The following is a 17,900-nucleotide window of genomic DNA, read 5'->3' as shown; positions in this document are numbered from 1 at the left end:
GAAATAGTAAACGTAGTAGTTCAGAGTGTGTGCCCACTGGAGAAGGGGATACTTCAACTGCAGGGTAACCAAGCAGCTGGTTGTATTTGTTCTTTGATTCGATACGTCTGAAACCTTTCATACAAAACTGAAACAAGAGAGGGTATGTGCTAGAACAGACCAGCTTGGGTTTGAATCCCAGCTCCTCTACTTTAGCTAAATGACTTTATGCAAGAGATGAGTAATAATAGTACCCACCTCAGAGGGCTATTGGTATTAAATGAGATAATCCATGTGGATTTAGAACAGGGTCTGGCCTCAAGTAAGCACTCTAGAATGAAAGTCACATTTTTTGAACAAGTAATAGAAAAAAAGCTACAATTAATCTAATTATTTAGTACGATGTTCTCATTTTACGAAGACTAAGCGCTGGAGATATTTTGTGATTTGGTAAAGGATGAACTGCTGTTGCCCTGGGTCATAGGTTTTCTGAATGTCTCTCTCCTCCCTCCTCGACTGAGTGCTATGAAACGGGAGGCCCTTGCCTTCAGTGAGAGTGTGCCTTAACAACTTTGGGAAGAAGCAAGTAGACTGAGAATCCTGGCCCTTCCTAGCTCCTCCTTTCTGTCAGATGCTCAGTCCCTGCCCCCAGAGGGCAATAGGCAGAAAAAGATGAAACTCAAATCAGTAGTTTTACTACCCGTGATTGCCTAGACTTTCTCTCTGTACCCCTGACCTCTGCTCCAGCCAAGAATCCATTCAACAACATCCTTCCCTCCATTTCCTTTTTCTTCAGATCTAAGCCTTACGATGCCCCATTCTTCTATTGTCCTGTATGCACACCTGAGCTGCAACGGGTGCTCTGCTTTTAGTGCTGATACGAATTCCAACTCCTAGTTCACCAGATAACCTGCTCGAAGCTGCCCATTTTAGGAGCAAACTTACTAGTTGTTGGCATATTATCTGCACATTTTTATTGGCCAACTTTTGTGTGCTTGGGACTATTCTAACTGCCACTAGATTGTAAGGTATTATGAAGATAATTTGCTTTAAAGGGCTATATAAAATCAGCATATTTAACTTGTTTTTGTAACCTGTCCTTCAGATTATATTTGTGAAAAAGCTTAAAACTGAAGTTTAAGGACAAAAAGTGAAAACATCAGTTGATCTTTGACAAATGGAGTCTTGACATTTGTCCCTTGACTGAAGGAACAGATACGTGGCTTTTGCTGCATGTTCCTTGCTGTGCCCAGAGCCTTGCTAATTTATGAAAACTGGCAAGAAAATCCCAGAAAGTAGATAGGGACATATAGAGTGGCTTCCACAATTTAACCACTTTTTAAGGATCATGGAACTGGGGTTCTTAGAGCTGGGAGAGGGGCTGTAGAAATTGTTTAACTCTACCTTTTCACTTCACAAATAAGGTAACTTAGGACTCCAGAAATAAAATAGAGCCTGAGATTCTCCTCCTGGGTACAGATATTGTACACAGCCAAAGCTGGAGGAAAAAAGTCATCCAAGTTGGAGGTACTGTGTGAAACTGTCATTTAAAGATGCCATGTATCTTTAACACGATGGTTAACAGGGTTGAGCATAATCCCTTCGATGGTTAAAAATATATTTAAGGGGTGTCTGGGTGGCTCAATCAGGTAAGTGTCAGCTCAGGTCATGATCTCATGGTTTGGGAGTTCGAGTCCCATGTCAGGCTTTGTGCTGACAGCTCAGGGCCTGGAGCCTGCTTCGGATTCTGTGTCTCCCTCTCTTTGTCCTTTCCCCACTTGTGCTCTGTCTGTCTCTCTCTCAAAAAATGAGTAAATATTAAAAAAATTTTTTTAATCCATTAAAAATCACTTCTGTTTTTGTAAAGCCAAAAGAAATGATTAGGGATGGGGATATTTTCAGGGGTTATAAGTTGTGTTTCCACTCCTAAGATTTAATGGAACACATGCATTCAGGGAGACACGTGAAATTTAAACACACTTCAACATCAGTTAATTCTAAGAGTATAGGCCCTTCAGTACAGCTCCCTTCCACCTGCATGTTAAAGGAAGCTAGAAAGCCAATTACACTCACAGCAGGGCCTCTCCCCTCCTGCAAAGGAAGAATGTACTGCAAATTCTACGTGTGCTTTACAAGCTGGTAAAACTATAATTGCAGGTGGGAAGGAAACATGGGTCCTTTTTGTTTCTGCCAAAAGTTCAGTCTGGCAAGCTCCTCCCTTCCATAGCTACAGCAGCAGTGTGGACTCAGTATTTTTTAAGCGTGCGCACGCACACACACACATGCACAAGTACATTCTAGGACTGTACAAAATTTAAAGAATGCTCTTTGTTAAAATTGAAGGCATTATCTGTGCACTCCCCACCCCCACCAAAAGGGCATGCATTCTTCAAAGAGACAGATGCTGAAGGTGCCTACTGTTTTGGGGAAGCCAAAACTCAGCTTCCGGTTTAGCAAGACCAAAGAAAGAAGGTGAAGCTAGGCGGCCAGTATGTGATTCTAACCTGTGCTATCTAGCACGGCCCTCTGGGGAGGTCTCACCACCTGGCCAGGAAGGGGGTGAGGGTGGGAGGCTCTCAAAGTGCAGTTCCTCCGTGGGGCCACTGGGGAAGTCTGATGGAGGGCCACCCAGGGTTTCCCTTCCCTACCAAGGTGCTGGTCCATGTAGTGGCCGCAGTGCAGCTGTGGTAGGAGCCAGTGGCCAGGAGCCTCATGCAGAATCTGAGGACCAAAACTGGTAGAGCAAACATTACTTCTGCAGCGTCAGAAGTAATCCACAGATGCGGTGTCTTGGTGCCGCTAAAGAAAGCTACAGGGAGCCGAGTTATGGCAGGTCCGCCTCTCCTAGCAACACCAACCCCAGTACTGGGGCCATTGTTGAAACTTGTAGCTCCTAAGCTCTGAGGGTCAAGCAGTTTTCTAGGTGCCTTACACATATTCACTCCTCTGAGCCTCACAGCAACTTTTGGGGAAGGTACTGTTATTATCCCTGACTTCAGAGATGAATGAAGCATTTCTTGACTTACAAAGAGAAGTGACTGGTCAAAGGTCACCTAGTGAGTCTGGAGTGAGCTGGCATTCAAATGTGGGCAGCCGGGTTCCAAGGCTCTAGTGTATAACCCTGTACCACGCAGCCCCACCGCGATGCCCAACATCAGGTATCGTGACCCCTCTGGGGAACCTTTGCTCTAGGCAGAAACTTCTTCCTATGTTGGCCTCACACTGGCCTGCTGGTCTCCGAAAGCTCTGGATAGCCATCGTAATCTTGATTTCCATTTCATTTTTCCACCACACAAAGCAGTGCCAGGGAGGAGGAATCTGGTGATACCTTTTGAATATGATTTATTAACCAAGAGCCAGAGGAAATGGAGGGCTTCCTTGCTGCCACCTGACCTCTGTCTTCAGCATTCCTAATGTTTGTACTGCTGCCCTGACCTTGCAAAGTGACCTGGACTAGCTGGCCCATTTCCTCGTGTGTGTCTACTTTCAGCTCCCAGCTGTCAGCCAGTGCAAGTGTGTCAATTAGTATCTCAAGGGTTTAGGATGGGGTCTGCAGCCTTTTGAGGAGCATAATCTAACACCAACCTCCAAATTCCTTCTCGTAATTGAGCATTCATTAGTTCTGAAGGAACAAAAGCAGGCATTCTCTATTATAAAGCCGAGGTCACAACCAGTGGCTGTGTTTTGCTTGGCCTGCAGAGTGTTTAAATATTAAGAAATTTCACATAAAAATACGGATTTCCGGCTTCTCTTGGAAAATGGGGAGAGATGACAGCTCTGGAGCTACTGAGTAACAGCTGTCCCCTTCAGAGGGGGATGCTCGCTCTGCTTTCTCATCACGCCCTGAAGTCATGGGCTTGTGTCAGACACAGATGCCCCGCCACTTGCCTGGCCCCTGTGGGAGCCCGAGTCAACAAAACCCTGTTCTAAAGCCCTATTTCTCTCCTTTAAATGCAGAATGGGATGGTCAGGCTGCCCCTCCGATGTGCTTGGCATGCCAGTACAGAACTGGGAGAGAATGTTCTCAAAGGGCAGGCACTGTGCCTTTTCTATCCTGTCCCCAGCACCTGGCACAGGAAGTGCTTGATATGTAATATGACATTTATCCCTTGCTTCTTGTACAGATAGATAAATGGATGACTGGCTCTTGGGAGGGAAGTGAATTTCTGAATGACAAGAAACCAGTTCAAAAGCTAACAGAGGTCCGGGCTTACTAATGCTTCAGCAGCTCTCTGAATGACTGATGCTGCTCCCTTTACCTTTCCTTGATTTGTTGGGCTATAAAGATCTTCCCTGCTGTCACAAATTATTTTAATCTTGTTTAAAATCCTAGGAGCAAATGTGTTGATGGTTCACTAGGGCTTAGCCAGAAATTTCAAAACAAACAATAAGAAAAGCTGTCCCAGTCAGCTAATTTTCCCTCAGAAGGATGGGGGCCGAATTATTGAGAAGCACCAAGTTTCAAATGTAGATGGAATTGCAGGCCACCATCATGTGCAGCCAGTGGTTTCATCAAAGACACAAGGCTAACGCTGTGTTTGTGAGTCTGCCATCCTCCCTCGTTCCATCTCTGGAGCAACATCCAGTGAATGAACTCTGTGAAAAGGCTAGACACCTCCTTAGCCTTCAACACGTCACTGGACAGCCTTCTCCTGATCCCTCTGGCTGCTTTAATACCAACTATAAATGTGGTAGAGTGGCTGGTGTAGAGAGGCCACTCTCTGGTAGAGAGGCGTCAAGGGGTGAAATCCTGCTGGAGGTCACTGGGTTGAGCATAGTCATGGGCAGCCTCTACCAGAAGTTCTTGACACAAAGACAGAGTACAGAGTACAGGAGTTTGACCAGAATTGGTAAGAATCAATAGTCCTTCTCTGAGAAAATGCACTCTCAAGTTCAGGGCCAGCACAGCTCCAGGCACGTAATTATGAGTATATGTTTAATTAACACCTGAATGAATGAATGAATGTATGAATGAGTGAATAGGAGATGTGCAGCCAAGGGTTTGGTGACTGAGAACTGGGCTCCCGTTTCAGGAGCACAGGTGGGATAGAAAAATTATAAACTCCATGCTCTCTGGAGCTCTAGCCTGAAGGTTTACAGATTCTTTATCACATTCATTCCTGAGGGAAGTAAAGTGATCCCATCATCCATGTTCCATGGACGTTTGTTGGGATAATTTTTCAAAATAATCCTGAAGCATGCAGACAGAACGTTCTTCAGAAATGACAAAGTCAGTAATGAAAATGTTTTCCCATTTGCCTCCTTGATAGAAACACTGTAGATAAGGTCATTGATGGCTTTGAGCCTACCACAACCCGTAAGTTCTCTTCCCATTCCCCTCCAGCTGGCTTTTGTCTGGGCCCTCACATTTCAACTCAGAAGGCTTCCTAGAGGCTATGATTTAACAGCTGAGTTACTGGTGTTCTAATGACTATTGTTGCAAAACAAAATACCCCAAACCTACTGGTGTAAGGCCATCATTTTATTCTCAGATTCTGTGAGTCAGAAGCTCAGGCAGGAAACAGTGGAAATGGCTTTTCTCTGCACCATGACATCTGTTGCCTCTGCTGAGAAGAGTTGAAAGCTAGAGGCTGGAATCCTTTGAAAGTATCTTTGCTCATATGCCTAGTGGTTGATGGTGGCTGTCAGTGAGAATGACTACATGTGGCCTCTCCTTGTGGTCTCTGTGCATGGCTTGCTCTGGACTTCCTTACAAGATGGTGGCTGCTTCCAAGAGTGAGCAGCCAGGTTGGAGCTGTATCACCTTTTATGAGCTTGCCTTGGAAGTCACACAGCATAGTAACATCACTTCCATGGTTATAAGCCCATCCATAGTCAGGCAAAGGGAAAACATACCTCCCCCTCCCCACCCCTCCCCATAGGAGGAATGTCAGAGTCACAGTGCAAGAAGGGCATGTGGGATGGGAGATGCTCTTGCAGCCATCTTTCTAAAATATAGTCTGCCCCAGTTAGATGTATTTACTGTGTTCAAGTCCACTGACTTAAAAAAAAATTGTCTGCCTCTCATTCATCTGTGGGCTCAGCCAGGGAAGAGGCTGTGACTTCCCTTTGGCTTCTCTGTTCTGGCACACAGTGTCTGGCCCACAGAAGGCACTCAAACACGTGTGTTGACCTGAGCCAGAAGGACACTTGTGGTCCCCTTCCATGCTAGCTGGTGATAGCTAAGGGGTGTTGACCAGAGAAAAACATGAAGTGTGAGGGGAAAGTACCTCAGCCTCTTTCCGGAGCCCGGGGCTACTCCCTATGAGTGCGTCCTACGTGCCGGGGGAGCTTTGGCTCCCTGCTGCCTATCGGGCTGCAGATACAGGACACAGCCACGAGAATCCTGATGTCATATTTCTCTTCTTGAAAACATTCTTTGCCCTTTATATCTCTGTGCCATAATCATGATGAGTGTGAGAGTCCTCAGGAGGCTGCCTGCTTAACACACACGCTCCTATGGTACAGCAGAGAGAACACTGCACAAGCAGATAGAAAAGTTTTGTTTCAGTCTTGGTCCAGTCACTTAGTAGAAGCTGCGTAGCTCTGGCAGGCCAGCTAGCTTATCTACATCTGCGTTTTTGCCTGTGAAATGGACATGACAAAAGGCAGAGCTGCCAGCCTCACAAAGTTGTTTTTGGAAAGAATGTTTTTTAAATGGTAGAAAAATATATACATATATACAAAAGTATATAGATACGAGAGGCTACTATTATAGGATATGATGGGTTTAAAACACGTTTATGGGGCACCTGGGTGGCTCAGTCAGTTAAGCACCTGACTTCGGCTCAGGTCATGATCTCCTGGTTTGTGAGTTTGAGCCCTGCATTGGGCTCTGTGCTGACACCTCAAAGCCTGGAGCCTGCTTCAGATTCTGTGTCTCCCTCTCTTTCTTCCTCTCCCCCGCGCTCTCTCTCTCTCTCTCTCTCTCTCAAAAATGAATATAAAATTTTTTTAAAAAAATATGCTTACACATTTTTTGGCATCCCCTTTTTAGAAGGTAGAGTCTAATTCTCTCCTTAGGTGTGGGCCCAATGTAGTGACTTATGTCAAACAAATAGAATGTGGCAGAAGTGACGGCTATGTGACTCGTGAGACAAAGGCCTGCAAAGGATAGCTTCTCCTGGTTTTCACTCGCTTAGATGTCTCAAGGCGGCCTGCAGCAAGGCCCACGTGAGGAGGGGCAGAGGCCTCCCAGCACCGACTCTCGGCCGCTGTGGGGGTAACCCGCCTTGGAGGGAGAGGCCCCAGCCCCAGTCAGAGCTTCTTAAAATGATGGCAGCCCCAAATAACATCTGGGCTGCAACCTCCTAACAGACTGAACCCAAAACCCCCAATAAGACTGCTCCCACATTCCTGCCCCGCAGAGACCGAGGGAGACTAGGGTTTACTTCTAGTTCAGTTGCTAAGTTTTGGGGTAATCTGTTAAATGGCAGTAGATACCTCATGCACAGAACTAGGCCCCACTAAGCAACTGCCCGTGTGGCAGTTATCTCTCTGACTATGTGATAGATTAGTTTTGATGCCGATTCATTCTTGCCTGTTCCTGGCGACTAACAACATTTGTGTGTGAAACCCCAGCCTGAGGGGCCAGGCAGGGGGGTCTAATTCCACCTACGGTAAGATCGACACTAAACTTACTCTATGTTTTTAAGTAAAGTGTCTTTGAAAGCAGACCCTTGCCTTGTCAGTATTAGAACTGCTTTTTAAATGTTTATTTTTGAGAGAGAGCATGCATGCACGTGGGCAGGGGAGGTGTGGAGAGAAAGAGAGAATCCCAAGCAGTCTCCCTGTTGGTGCAGAGCCCAATGTGGGGGCTCGATTGCATGACCCATGAGATCATGACCTGAGCCGAAATCAAGAGTCGGACACTCAACTGACTGAGCCACCTTGGCGCCCCATAACTGCTTTTCTATCAATGGGAAACAACAATACAAACCCTAATCAACAACAACAACAACAACAACAACAACAACAACAACAAAATCCCAGCTGGTTGGAAGCCACCGTAGAGAAGAAGAGCCAGGAAACCAGATTCCAGGAAAGTGATCTCAGCACTGACTGAATGCTGTCTAGCTCTGTGGCTGCAACTTCCCCTGTTATCATGCCGTTTATACTTACAGGGCTCACATCTGACTTCTGGAATCCTTATCTCAACTGGAGGCTGAGGCTCTCTGTCCAGCACTTATAACACATGGTCCTCTTTCTGGCCTGGTTTCCCAAGAAGAGCAACACTTTGCCCTTAGCTAACCACGTTTTCTGCCACAGCCCCTGCCCACCTTCCCCAATCCTTTACGCTGTCTGTGGACCAGGTGTGTGGACGTAGTTGCATGTGGTGCGTGGGTCTGCAGACAGACCGTATTCTCTGAGCAAAGACAGACTGACCAGCTTGCATAAAGGACAACCGGTATCACTACCTTGTTAATCACCTGCTTCCGCTCGGAGAACTAGCCTCATCGCCAAAACACCAAAACTCCAAAGACTTGAGGCCTCTGCCAAGGAGTCAGCAGACCCAGGTTCCAGCACAGGCACTTAGGAGTGACTGTCACTCCCCCTTCCCCCAAGATCTGACACACACACCCCCACCCGCCCGCAAGGCTGACTGTGAGACATGGATTACCCAGCACCAACTCAAGACCCACTTCTCCTGAGAAACCGTGGTTTGTCCATTGCTCTGATGCCAACCTGTCAACGCTTCAAAGAGTAACATTCGATTCTTCCCTTTACCCCCAAAATACACACTTTTAAAAGACCTGCTTATTTAAAAGGTGTGATTTGTGCCCTCCCCTCCCCCAAATAACTTACGGTCTTCTTTTCTAACTCATTGAGTAGAACAACTGTGGCTAAAGTAGCTAACGAAGATTTAGGGCTGTTTTAATGGAGGCCTCACTCCCATCTTGCCCCAGATTACCTCAGAAGTTTCTGAGGGCAGTGGAGGCTGCCGCGGACACAGGCCCCGGCCGTGGAGGACACAGGCAAGCTGTCACACTTTGTTTTTCTGCTTGTTAAATCTGGACGCTCCTAATTAGTTACCCTGCCCGCTAATGCCTGGGTGGACAATGGGCTGGGGATCAGGGGTGCTGAGAGGCTGTGAATACAATTCCTCAGGCTGCTGAGGCTCGGAGACTGGTGACTCGGTTGTGGGCACCGAGGCACTGTGTTCCTGTGGACTGTGGATTCAGAGATGTCAGCCTCGTGTGAATAGAGGTCATCACCTGTTGCTTCTTCGGTGAAAGGGCAGCTGTGCCGGGTGCCCACTTGGGCTCGGCCTTTGTCTGCTGACAAACAGTGCCCACAGAGACTAACTTTCTCTGATTGTTTGCTTGGTGGGGCAGGGCGGTGCAAGATAACTCCCATACCTCCTCAAAGAAGAATTCAGCAAAGCATGTTTTTAAGAAGTGGCCTCGAAATGTCTTAAACATTGCCTGTTAGTAGCTGCGCTCACCAGCTAGCAAAGAGTAGAGAATGTTCGTGGTAAACCACCGTTTGTGTTACTTTTTTCCGGCACCAATTCTGACAAATGTTTAGGTCATGGAGATGACAGTTCGTTAAGTGGTATGGGTATGTGGGGGCTAGCAAAAAAGTTAACTGAAAAGTTAGCTAGCTGTGCAGGAATGTTGAGTGTGCAGAAGGTTTGCAGCAATAAACAGTGTGCCATCACCCAATACATAAAAAGTGTTGATTTTTATTTGGTTTTAGAATTCGGTACATTGTTGTTTTATAGAGCAGCAATAGAGTTTTGTTTAGGGGTTAACATTAGTTTGCTTTTCTTTGGGGAGAGAGTGTGCTGATAAGTTTGGGGATATGTATGTATCCATTCATCCATCCATCTATTGATACATCAAATATTTACATGCCCAGTTGCTTTACATAAGTGTTTACTGCTTTAGCATAAAATAAGAGGTTCAGACCGTTCTAGGCAACTCTAGAAAGATAGTATGCATTTGATTTACTCCTCTCTCTTCATGGCTCTTAAGTGCTATGGGCCCTCTCCTCTGGTATCCTTCCCACTTCACATCTTGTTAGTAAGTAGTCCACATTCCAGACTGTTCCATCTTTTTGTTCATCATCCTGTTGAAATATATCTCCTAATGAATATCCTCCTGTGCTTTCAGCCTATTGACAAGAGAAAAGAATTTGCCAAAATAATTCTTCTGTAGTATTTTGTATTAACTAGAATTTAAATTGCCTTAACCTGAAGGTAAGGTCTAGTTCGAAATTGAGGAATGGGGAAAGGTGAATGGTGGGGAAATCAGCTCCTCAGATTGTCCCACAAGAGGGGTGTATGTGTTGGGAGGTAGGTGGGAGAGAGTGGAGGGAGGGGGTACTCTAACTGCCTCCCCCATGGGATCCTCCAGTATCCTTTCTCATGAATCATGTGCAAATAGAATCATTCAATGCTTAGCTTACATATGCCCCAAAGGTGAGTAATACCAGAAGAGTTAGTCATTAATATACATTTGTAGGTTTTGTCACAAGAGCACAGGTAGCTAAAATTTAGAAGTTAAATCTGCCCTTTCCTTTCAGCAAAGAGAAGGAAATTGAGAAGAATTCTCTGATAACTTACACTGTCTGAGGAATGAGCCAGGGTTCTGATTTGTTCCTGAAGAGCAACTATAATCTCTTGAACATTAGCTTATATATACTAATATATTCTACTGGTAAAATGTGAAATTTTCTTATCAGTGATGTAAGTAAGGAGATGGCCTGTTACGTACTTTACAGGGAAAGGGGAGAGCAAACACAGAAAGCTAATGCATTGAGAGTTATGGTATTGTCCCTGCTGTCTCATGGGGCTTATATTTTTATTGCATCCCTATCTTAAAGCCTTCCCATGGATTTGTGATAATGCTGCACAGAAAATAAGACACAAATGATATTCTACTTCCCCCTCTTGAAGTATCAAAGCAGGAGAAAGCTTTTAACAAGCAGTGCCTCAGTTTCCCCCATTCAAAATGTGCCTCGGTACTCGTTCATTCATGGATATATGCTTAGTCCTTGTCTGCCAAATCCTCTCTAAGGAACTGCTCTGTCATTTAAAAAAACAAGGCAAAACACTGCAATCACACCTCCTGAAAGAAAGTTTCATGATTTTATTTTTCAAGAAACAACAATAGAGGGCACCTGGGTGGATCAGTTGGTGAAGCATCTGACTCTTCGTTTCAACTCAGGTCATGATCTCCTGGTTCCTGGGATCGAGCTCTGTGTTGGGCTCTGTGCTGACAGTGTGGAGCCTGCTTGGCATTCTCTGTCTCCCTTTCTCTCTCTCTCTCTGCTCCTCCATGCTCACATGTACACGTAAGTGCTCTCCCTCCCTCTCTCTCAAAATAAACATGTTTTGTTAAAAATATCAATAATATATCATATTGGACTTATATTCAAAGAGCATGGATTGAATAAGTTTTTCTAACAGTATCTACTAACTTGAACAGAAATTCACCTGAAACTCTAGACTTAAGAAATGACGGACTCAAGTCAGTGCCCCTCTGAGCTCCTAGGATCTGGAGAGCCTCTGCCCCTGTCCTTTGCCAGCCTTGAACCTGCTATGAGGCAGGTGGAGTGCTTGTTTATGTCTTCTGAGTCGCATGTAATAAGGCTGCGCACTGATTATAGTCAGGAAACGACTGTGTGCTCAACTACTACCTTTATGAGGTGCTAGTGAAACCCAGGGAGCAACTTAATCACTGGTGAAATAAACAGACAGTTAGGGATTTGGTACCAGCATGAACTACAAACTTTGCCGGTAATTGGCATTCGTTGGCTAGCGAGCAGGCAACTGCAGCTCCCAGAACAACAGTGGGGAGCGCCTTCTGCTAAGCAGGGTCAGTCAGTGCTGTTCGTGGTCCTCATACCCAAGTGTACAGAAGTAGAGGAGAATGTGTGTAAAGAGGCCACTAAGTTCAGAAAATGAGACGTGGGGCGCAATTGGTCTTGAAAGTAACGTCAGAAGCATTCAGGTAGCTTGGAATCTCCAGCCACGTTGTGGAACTGAGTCTGTCTCCTAAACTTGGAGACTGTTATGTATATAAATGGAAACAGAGATAGAAGGAAGCAAATGTTTTGATACCAGAATTCTTTCAGCATCCTTATCTTAGGCATTACTAGCGTTTTGTGTACTGTGTCATTTTAAGATTATAGATCCTTAGATTATAAGCCCCCCTTTACCATGTTTCTTAAATTCTTACTTTTTTTGATTTTTGGAGAAGAAGCTATCCACATTTTGTTTTTTAAGTAAAAGCTAATGGGAAAAATTGAATTCACTGAAGAATTTGTGGAGAGCAATCTATGCCTTTAGGAAGGATTATTTATATTATCATCATTCAAGTTCTCTAACTCTTCAGTTACTTTAGTGTACCTTCCACCCCCTGCAAAATTTATAAACTGAAGCTCATTATTCTATAGTTATTCTTTTTTTTTTTTTTAATATTTTTATTTATTTCTAGGAGGGAGAGAGAGAGACAGCGTGAGCAGGGGAGGGTCAGAGAGAGAGGGAGTCACAGACTGAAACAGGCTCCAGGCTCTGAGCTGGCAGTCAACACAGAGCCCGACGCGGGGCTCGAACCCACGAACCGCGAGATCATGACCTAAGCGAAAGTCGGACGCTTAACCGACTAAGCCACCCAGGCGCCCCTATTCTATAGTTATTCTATGTGATAGATCTACTCTACAGAAACCTTTATTTTAGGAGTGTGGAGGGACACGAAATGGTGGGAAATAACTTACTCTAAAACTCCAAAGCTGGCATGAAACAGGATGGCGAAGCAGCCACACCCAGGGCAGAACAGGACAGGACCGCACAGGGCCAGCAGCTCTGCCAGCTAGGCTGGAGCGACGCTATCACTCGCGCGCTCTGTGACAGAGCAGTAGTGTATTTCTTTCTCCTCTTGCGTTCCTCTTATGTGTTCACAAGAACAGTTCAGATCCAGAAAACATGCCTGAAATTGACTTGGAAATGAAGAGAAAATGCGGTGGGTGCCTTTCAGTACTGATAGCCTAGATTTGGACAGATCAAAAGCTAAATTCAATTTAAACCACCTCAGGCAGAAAAAGTAATTGAATTACACTTCCTCTAAATATGATAAGTTTGAGGATCTTAAAACCAGGCACAAAGAACCAGGTTAGAGTGAGCTGTTGTGTATTAAATGGATGCACAGAGCTCTGGCCATGTGCCCCCATGCCCCCACCCCAACCCAGGGAGTTTGATGAGCTGCTGATTGCCTCTATCACTTTACTACTGAGGCTGAAAACTGATTAATCTGCTTATGGGGCTCCAGGGGCTAATGGTCCAGCCCACCAGGAATACTGCTGTCACTGACTTACGTAAGCTGTGTGGCATATGTGGTTTGATTATTACAAGGGGCAGGGGAAAGTCCCCAAGGCATAGGAAAGCTTTAAATAGCAGGCTTTATCATGCCAAATGGATACACTACTTTCAAACCCTAAAATGAATATGGAATTGCTCTGATTCCTTCTCTTCATCTGGTAAACATTTTTTTTTTAATTTTTTTAAATGTTTTTATTTATTTCTAGGAGAGAGAGAGACAGCGTGAGCAGGGGAGGGTCAGAGAGAGAGGGAGTCACAGACTGAAACAGGCTCCAGGCTCTGAGCTGGCAGTCAGCACAGAGCCCGACGTGGGGCTCGAACCCATGAACCGCGAGATCATGACCTGGGGCTCGAACCCATGAACCGCGAGATCATGACCTGGGGCTCGAACCCATGAACCGCGAGATCATGACCTGGGGCTCGAACCCATGAACCGCAAGATCATGACCTGGGGCTCGAACCCATGAACCGCAAGATCATGACCTAAGCGAAAGTCGGACGCTTAACAGACTGAGCCACCCAGGCGCCCCCATCTGGTAAACATTTTTGAAAGGCTTCCTCTGGGGTGCCTGGGTGGCTTAGTCAGTTAAGCCTCCAACTCTTGATTTTGGCTTGGGTCTTGAGATCGAGCCCCACGTCGGGCTCTGTCCTGAGAGTGGGACTTGCTTGGGATTCTCTCTCCCTCTCTCTCTGCCCCTTGCCTGTCTGCGTGTGCATGCACTCTTTTTCTCTAAATAAGCTTCAAAAAAAAAAAAAAAAAGCCTTCCTCAAAGAGTACTCACTTTGGAACACACCCATCCTATTTTAAACCACGCTTACAAGACTATGTCCGTGCCTTTAAACATACCTCTCAAGTGGGTTCTCTGATACTATGATCAAGTAAAGTCCTCGGAAATAGATTAAGTGTATAACAGGTACTTTCATCAGTTCTCCTTGAATACCACTAGGCAATTATAAATACAAATCTACATTTTTCCACCCCAGCCAGCAGATCATTGCTGCTCGATTATGTAGTAAAGGGTGTGCAGGACTGAAGAAGCAGGAGGAGATGACATGTGCAAGTAGGTTAAACTGGAAATGCACACATGGAAATGAGAACACTCCCATCCTCTCAGATCTTTCCAACGAAATGCTCCAAAACTGCTACTACCATTTAAAATAACTTTCCTCCCTCAGTGTACAAAGGAAACACCAAAGTCTGAAGTTAAAAAAAAAAAAAAAAAAAGATACTTTAAAGTCTTGCAAAATGACTGAAGGATCTGAACGGTTTTTAAGTGGACCTTCTTTCTTTCTTTCCTTATTTTTTAAAAATATTTTATTGTCAAGCTGGTTTCCCTATAACACCCAGTGCTCATCCTCCATGCCCATCCCCCCCTTTCCCTCTGCCCCACCCCCATCAACCCTCAGTTTGTTCTCAGTATTTAAGAGTCTCTCAGGGTTTGCCTCCCTCCGCCTCCTTAACTGTTTTTTTTCCCTTCTCCTCCCCCACAGTCCTCTGTGAAGTTTCTCCTGTTAAGTGGACCTTACTTCTGTGGGCACAACCAGCAGAGGACAACGATGCCAAACAAAAGAACAGAATCAGAACAATTTGAGATGCTCAGGAAGTTGTCACAATTATTCTCGTTAATTGACTCTTCAAAAAATAGATATATGGAAAGCTTTTAGCATCTAAAAGCTTCTTAGGGAGTGAGTTGTTGATTTAAATGATTAACCAAAGCTTAGCATATTCAGGACTTTGGATTGAACAGACAAAATATTGGTTTTCATCCTGGTTGCTAACCTGGTCAATCATTAAAAGGATGAGCACTAATAAAAGTTTTAAAAGATGATTTTGACTCTTATATGATCTCTATGTTTTATTAAATTTCAAAGTCCTCCCAACTGTTTGACATAGCACCAGTCAAAGAATTTCATAACAGTCATTGCCTTTAAGATCTTCTGTGTACAATTTTTGAGATATAATTCACATACCATAAAATTCACTCTTCCAAAGATGGTTGTGCAACCATAACCACTACATAATTCCAGAACACCTTCATCAGCCTCAAAGGAAACCCCTGGGCCGTCACCAGTCAGTCCTTATTCCCTTGCTCTGCCCATGTGCTGACAAGCACTCACCTACTTTCTGTCTGTGGAATAGAATCATAAATATATCTTGTTTTCTGTCTGGCTTCTTTCAGGATGATGATTTCAAGATTCACCCACATTACAGCATGTATGCTGTTCCTCTTCACAGCCAAATAATATTCCATTGTATGGATATACAGCATTTTGTTCATCTGTTCACCAGTTGATGAACACTGGGGTACTGCTATTCTTTGGTTTACTCTATTCTATGAATAATGCTGCTCTGAACTTGAAAAAAATACAAGTTTTACGTGGATGTAAGTTTTCAATTCTCCTGCATATATTTTAGGAGTGGAACAAACTGCTGGTTCATAGGGTAACCCTGTTTAACTTTTTGAGGGACCATCAAACTGTCTCTAAAAGTGGCCGTACCAGTTCACATTCCCCCCAACAATGTAGAGAGCTCTGGTATCTCTACATATCCTTGCCAACATTTCTTATTGTCCTGTAATATGTTTTTATAGTAAGTTTTCCTTCTCATTCTGAGTAGAAATTGATTATCAGGGCTTGTGAAGAAACTACCCCAATGATGGCAGAATTCAGTACCTGGACCATAATCAACAAAGACACTTTCCCAGTGAGAAAAGAGCAATGCAATGGCCCTTCTGAGTGCTTACCTGCTGCAGATCAGCGAGGGAATACAGGTGGATCTGTTGAAGGAGGTATTCTCTGGGGAAAATTCTGAAAACAAGGACAGAAACACAAATGAACTATGGTGCCTGCCACAAAACACACTTTTCCTGAGAAGTTTCGAAGTCTCATTCAAGACCCCTTTCCTCTGCCTTCTTTCCTTTCCAACACTCCTCCTCCCAACAGTCTCTGAGGAACCTGTAACAACACTCTTTTTCTTTCTAACACAGATAAGATGGAAGTAGACGTTTGGTCTTTGATTTCTTTTCTTTAATTCCTTAATGAGTTTATTTCAGGACAAAAAGAAGTAATGCTCTGTCTTTTTAAAAACTGAAGTGTAGCTGACATACAATATTCTATTGGTTCCAGGTATTTAACAAAGTGAATAGTTATATACATTATGAAGTGATCATCGTGACGAATCTAACTACCATCTATCACCATACAAAGTTGTTATATTTTATTAAGTACATTTCCAGTACTGTACATTGCATCACTGTGTCTTATTTTATAACTAGAAGTTTGTACCTTTTAATCCCCTTCCCATCTATCATCCTTTACCCCACCCCTACCCCCGACAACTACCACATTATTTCCTGTATCTTCGAGTCTGTTTCTGTTTTGTTTTGTTTGCTTTTTTTTAAGTTTCACATACAAGTGAAATCATATAGCATTGGTCTTTCTCGGTCTTATTTCACTTAGCATTATACTTTCTAGATCCATCCATGTTTTTGCAAATGGGTAAGTTTCCTTCTTTTTTATGGCTAGGTGTATTCCATTGTACGTATATATTACCTTCTCTTAATCCATTAATCTACTGATAGACATTTAGGTGGCTTCCCTATCTTGGCTATTATAAATAATACTGCAATGAATATAAGGGTGCATCTTCTTTTCAAATTCATTTTTTCTGTGGATAAATACCCAGAAGTAAAACTTGCTGGATTGTATGTTTTAGTTTTAATTTTTAATTTTTTGAGGAACCTCCATACTGTTTTCCATGGTGACTGCAGCAAATTACATTCCTACCAATGGTGCACAAAAGTTCCCTTTTCTCCATATCCTCATCAACATGTGTTATTTCTTATCTTTTTTATACTAGCCATTCTGACAGATGTGAGATGATGTCTCATGGTGGTCCCGATCTACATTTCCCTGATGATTAGTGATGTCGAGCATCTTTTCATGCATCTGATGGCCATCTGTATGTCATCTTTGGAGAAATGTCTTCAGATTCTTTGCCTAGTTTTTAATTGATTTGTTTTTATGATATTGAATTGTGAGTTCTTTATATATTTTGGATATTAATCCCTTATCAGTTATGTTATTTGCAGATGTCTTTTCCCATTCAGTAGGTTACCTTTTTGTTGATGGTTTTCTTCACTCTGCAAAAGCTTTTTAGTTTTATGTAGTCCTATTTGATTTTTCTGTTTGTTCATTTGCTTTTGCTTTTGTTGCCCTTGCCTGAGGAGATAGATAGAAAAAAAAAAATAATGCTAAGATCAATGTCCAAGAATTGAACCTTGTGTTCTTTTAGGAGTTTCATGATTTCAGGTCTTATATTTAAGTCTTTACTCCATTTTAAGTTTATTTTGTATATGATATAAAAAATCGTCCAGTTATCCCAACACCATTTATTGAGGAGATTGTGTTTTCCGCATTGTATTTCCTGTCTCCTTTGTTGAACGTTAATTGAACATATAAGCATGGGTTTATTTCTGGACTTTCTATTCTGTTCCACTAATTAATGTACGTGTTTTTGTGCCACTGTCATCATATTTGGATTATGATAGCTTTGTAGTATAGTTGGAGATCAGGGCTTTGTTCTTCCTTCTGAAGA

The 17,900-nt window shown here is 43.7% G+C and overlaps 1 protein-coding gene across 5 annotated transcripts in view; it reads right to left on the bottom strand.

Annotated features, from left to right (window-relative positions):
• Positions 1-17,900, bottom strand: part of PLEKHM3 (pleckstrin homology domain containing M3) — a 189,160-nt gene that overhangs the window by 60,686 nt on the left and 110,574 nt on the right. For 4 of the 5 annotated variants that reach the window (XM_039240639.1, XM_039240637.1, XM_039240641.1 and 1 more), the window contains one exon: positions 16,048-16,111. In XM_039240639.1, the coding sequence (XP_039096570.1) occupies positions 16,048-16,111 (64 nt within the window). Of the gene's footprint in view, positions 1-9,648; positions 10,096-16,047; positions 16,112-17,900 lie in introns of those variants that run through there. The other variant, XM_039240640.1, reaches the window with a different exon arrangement.

This window comes from Hyaena hyaena, unplaced genomic scaffold (genome assembly GCF_003009895.1).
Source record: "Hyaena hyaena isolate Hyena2069 unplaced genomic scaffold, ASM300989v1 scaffold_180, whole genome shotgun sequence".
In the NCBI taxonomy this organism is placed as follows: Eukaryota; Metazoa; Chordata; class Mammalia; order Carnivora; family Hyaenidae; genus Hyaena; species Hyaena hyaena.
Note: the sequence above shows the minus strand (reverse complement) of the source record. Positions and strands in the feature narration are given on the sequence as shown.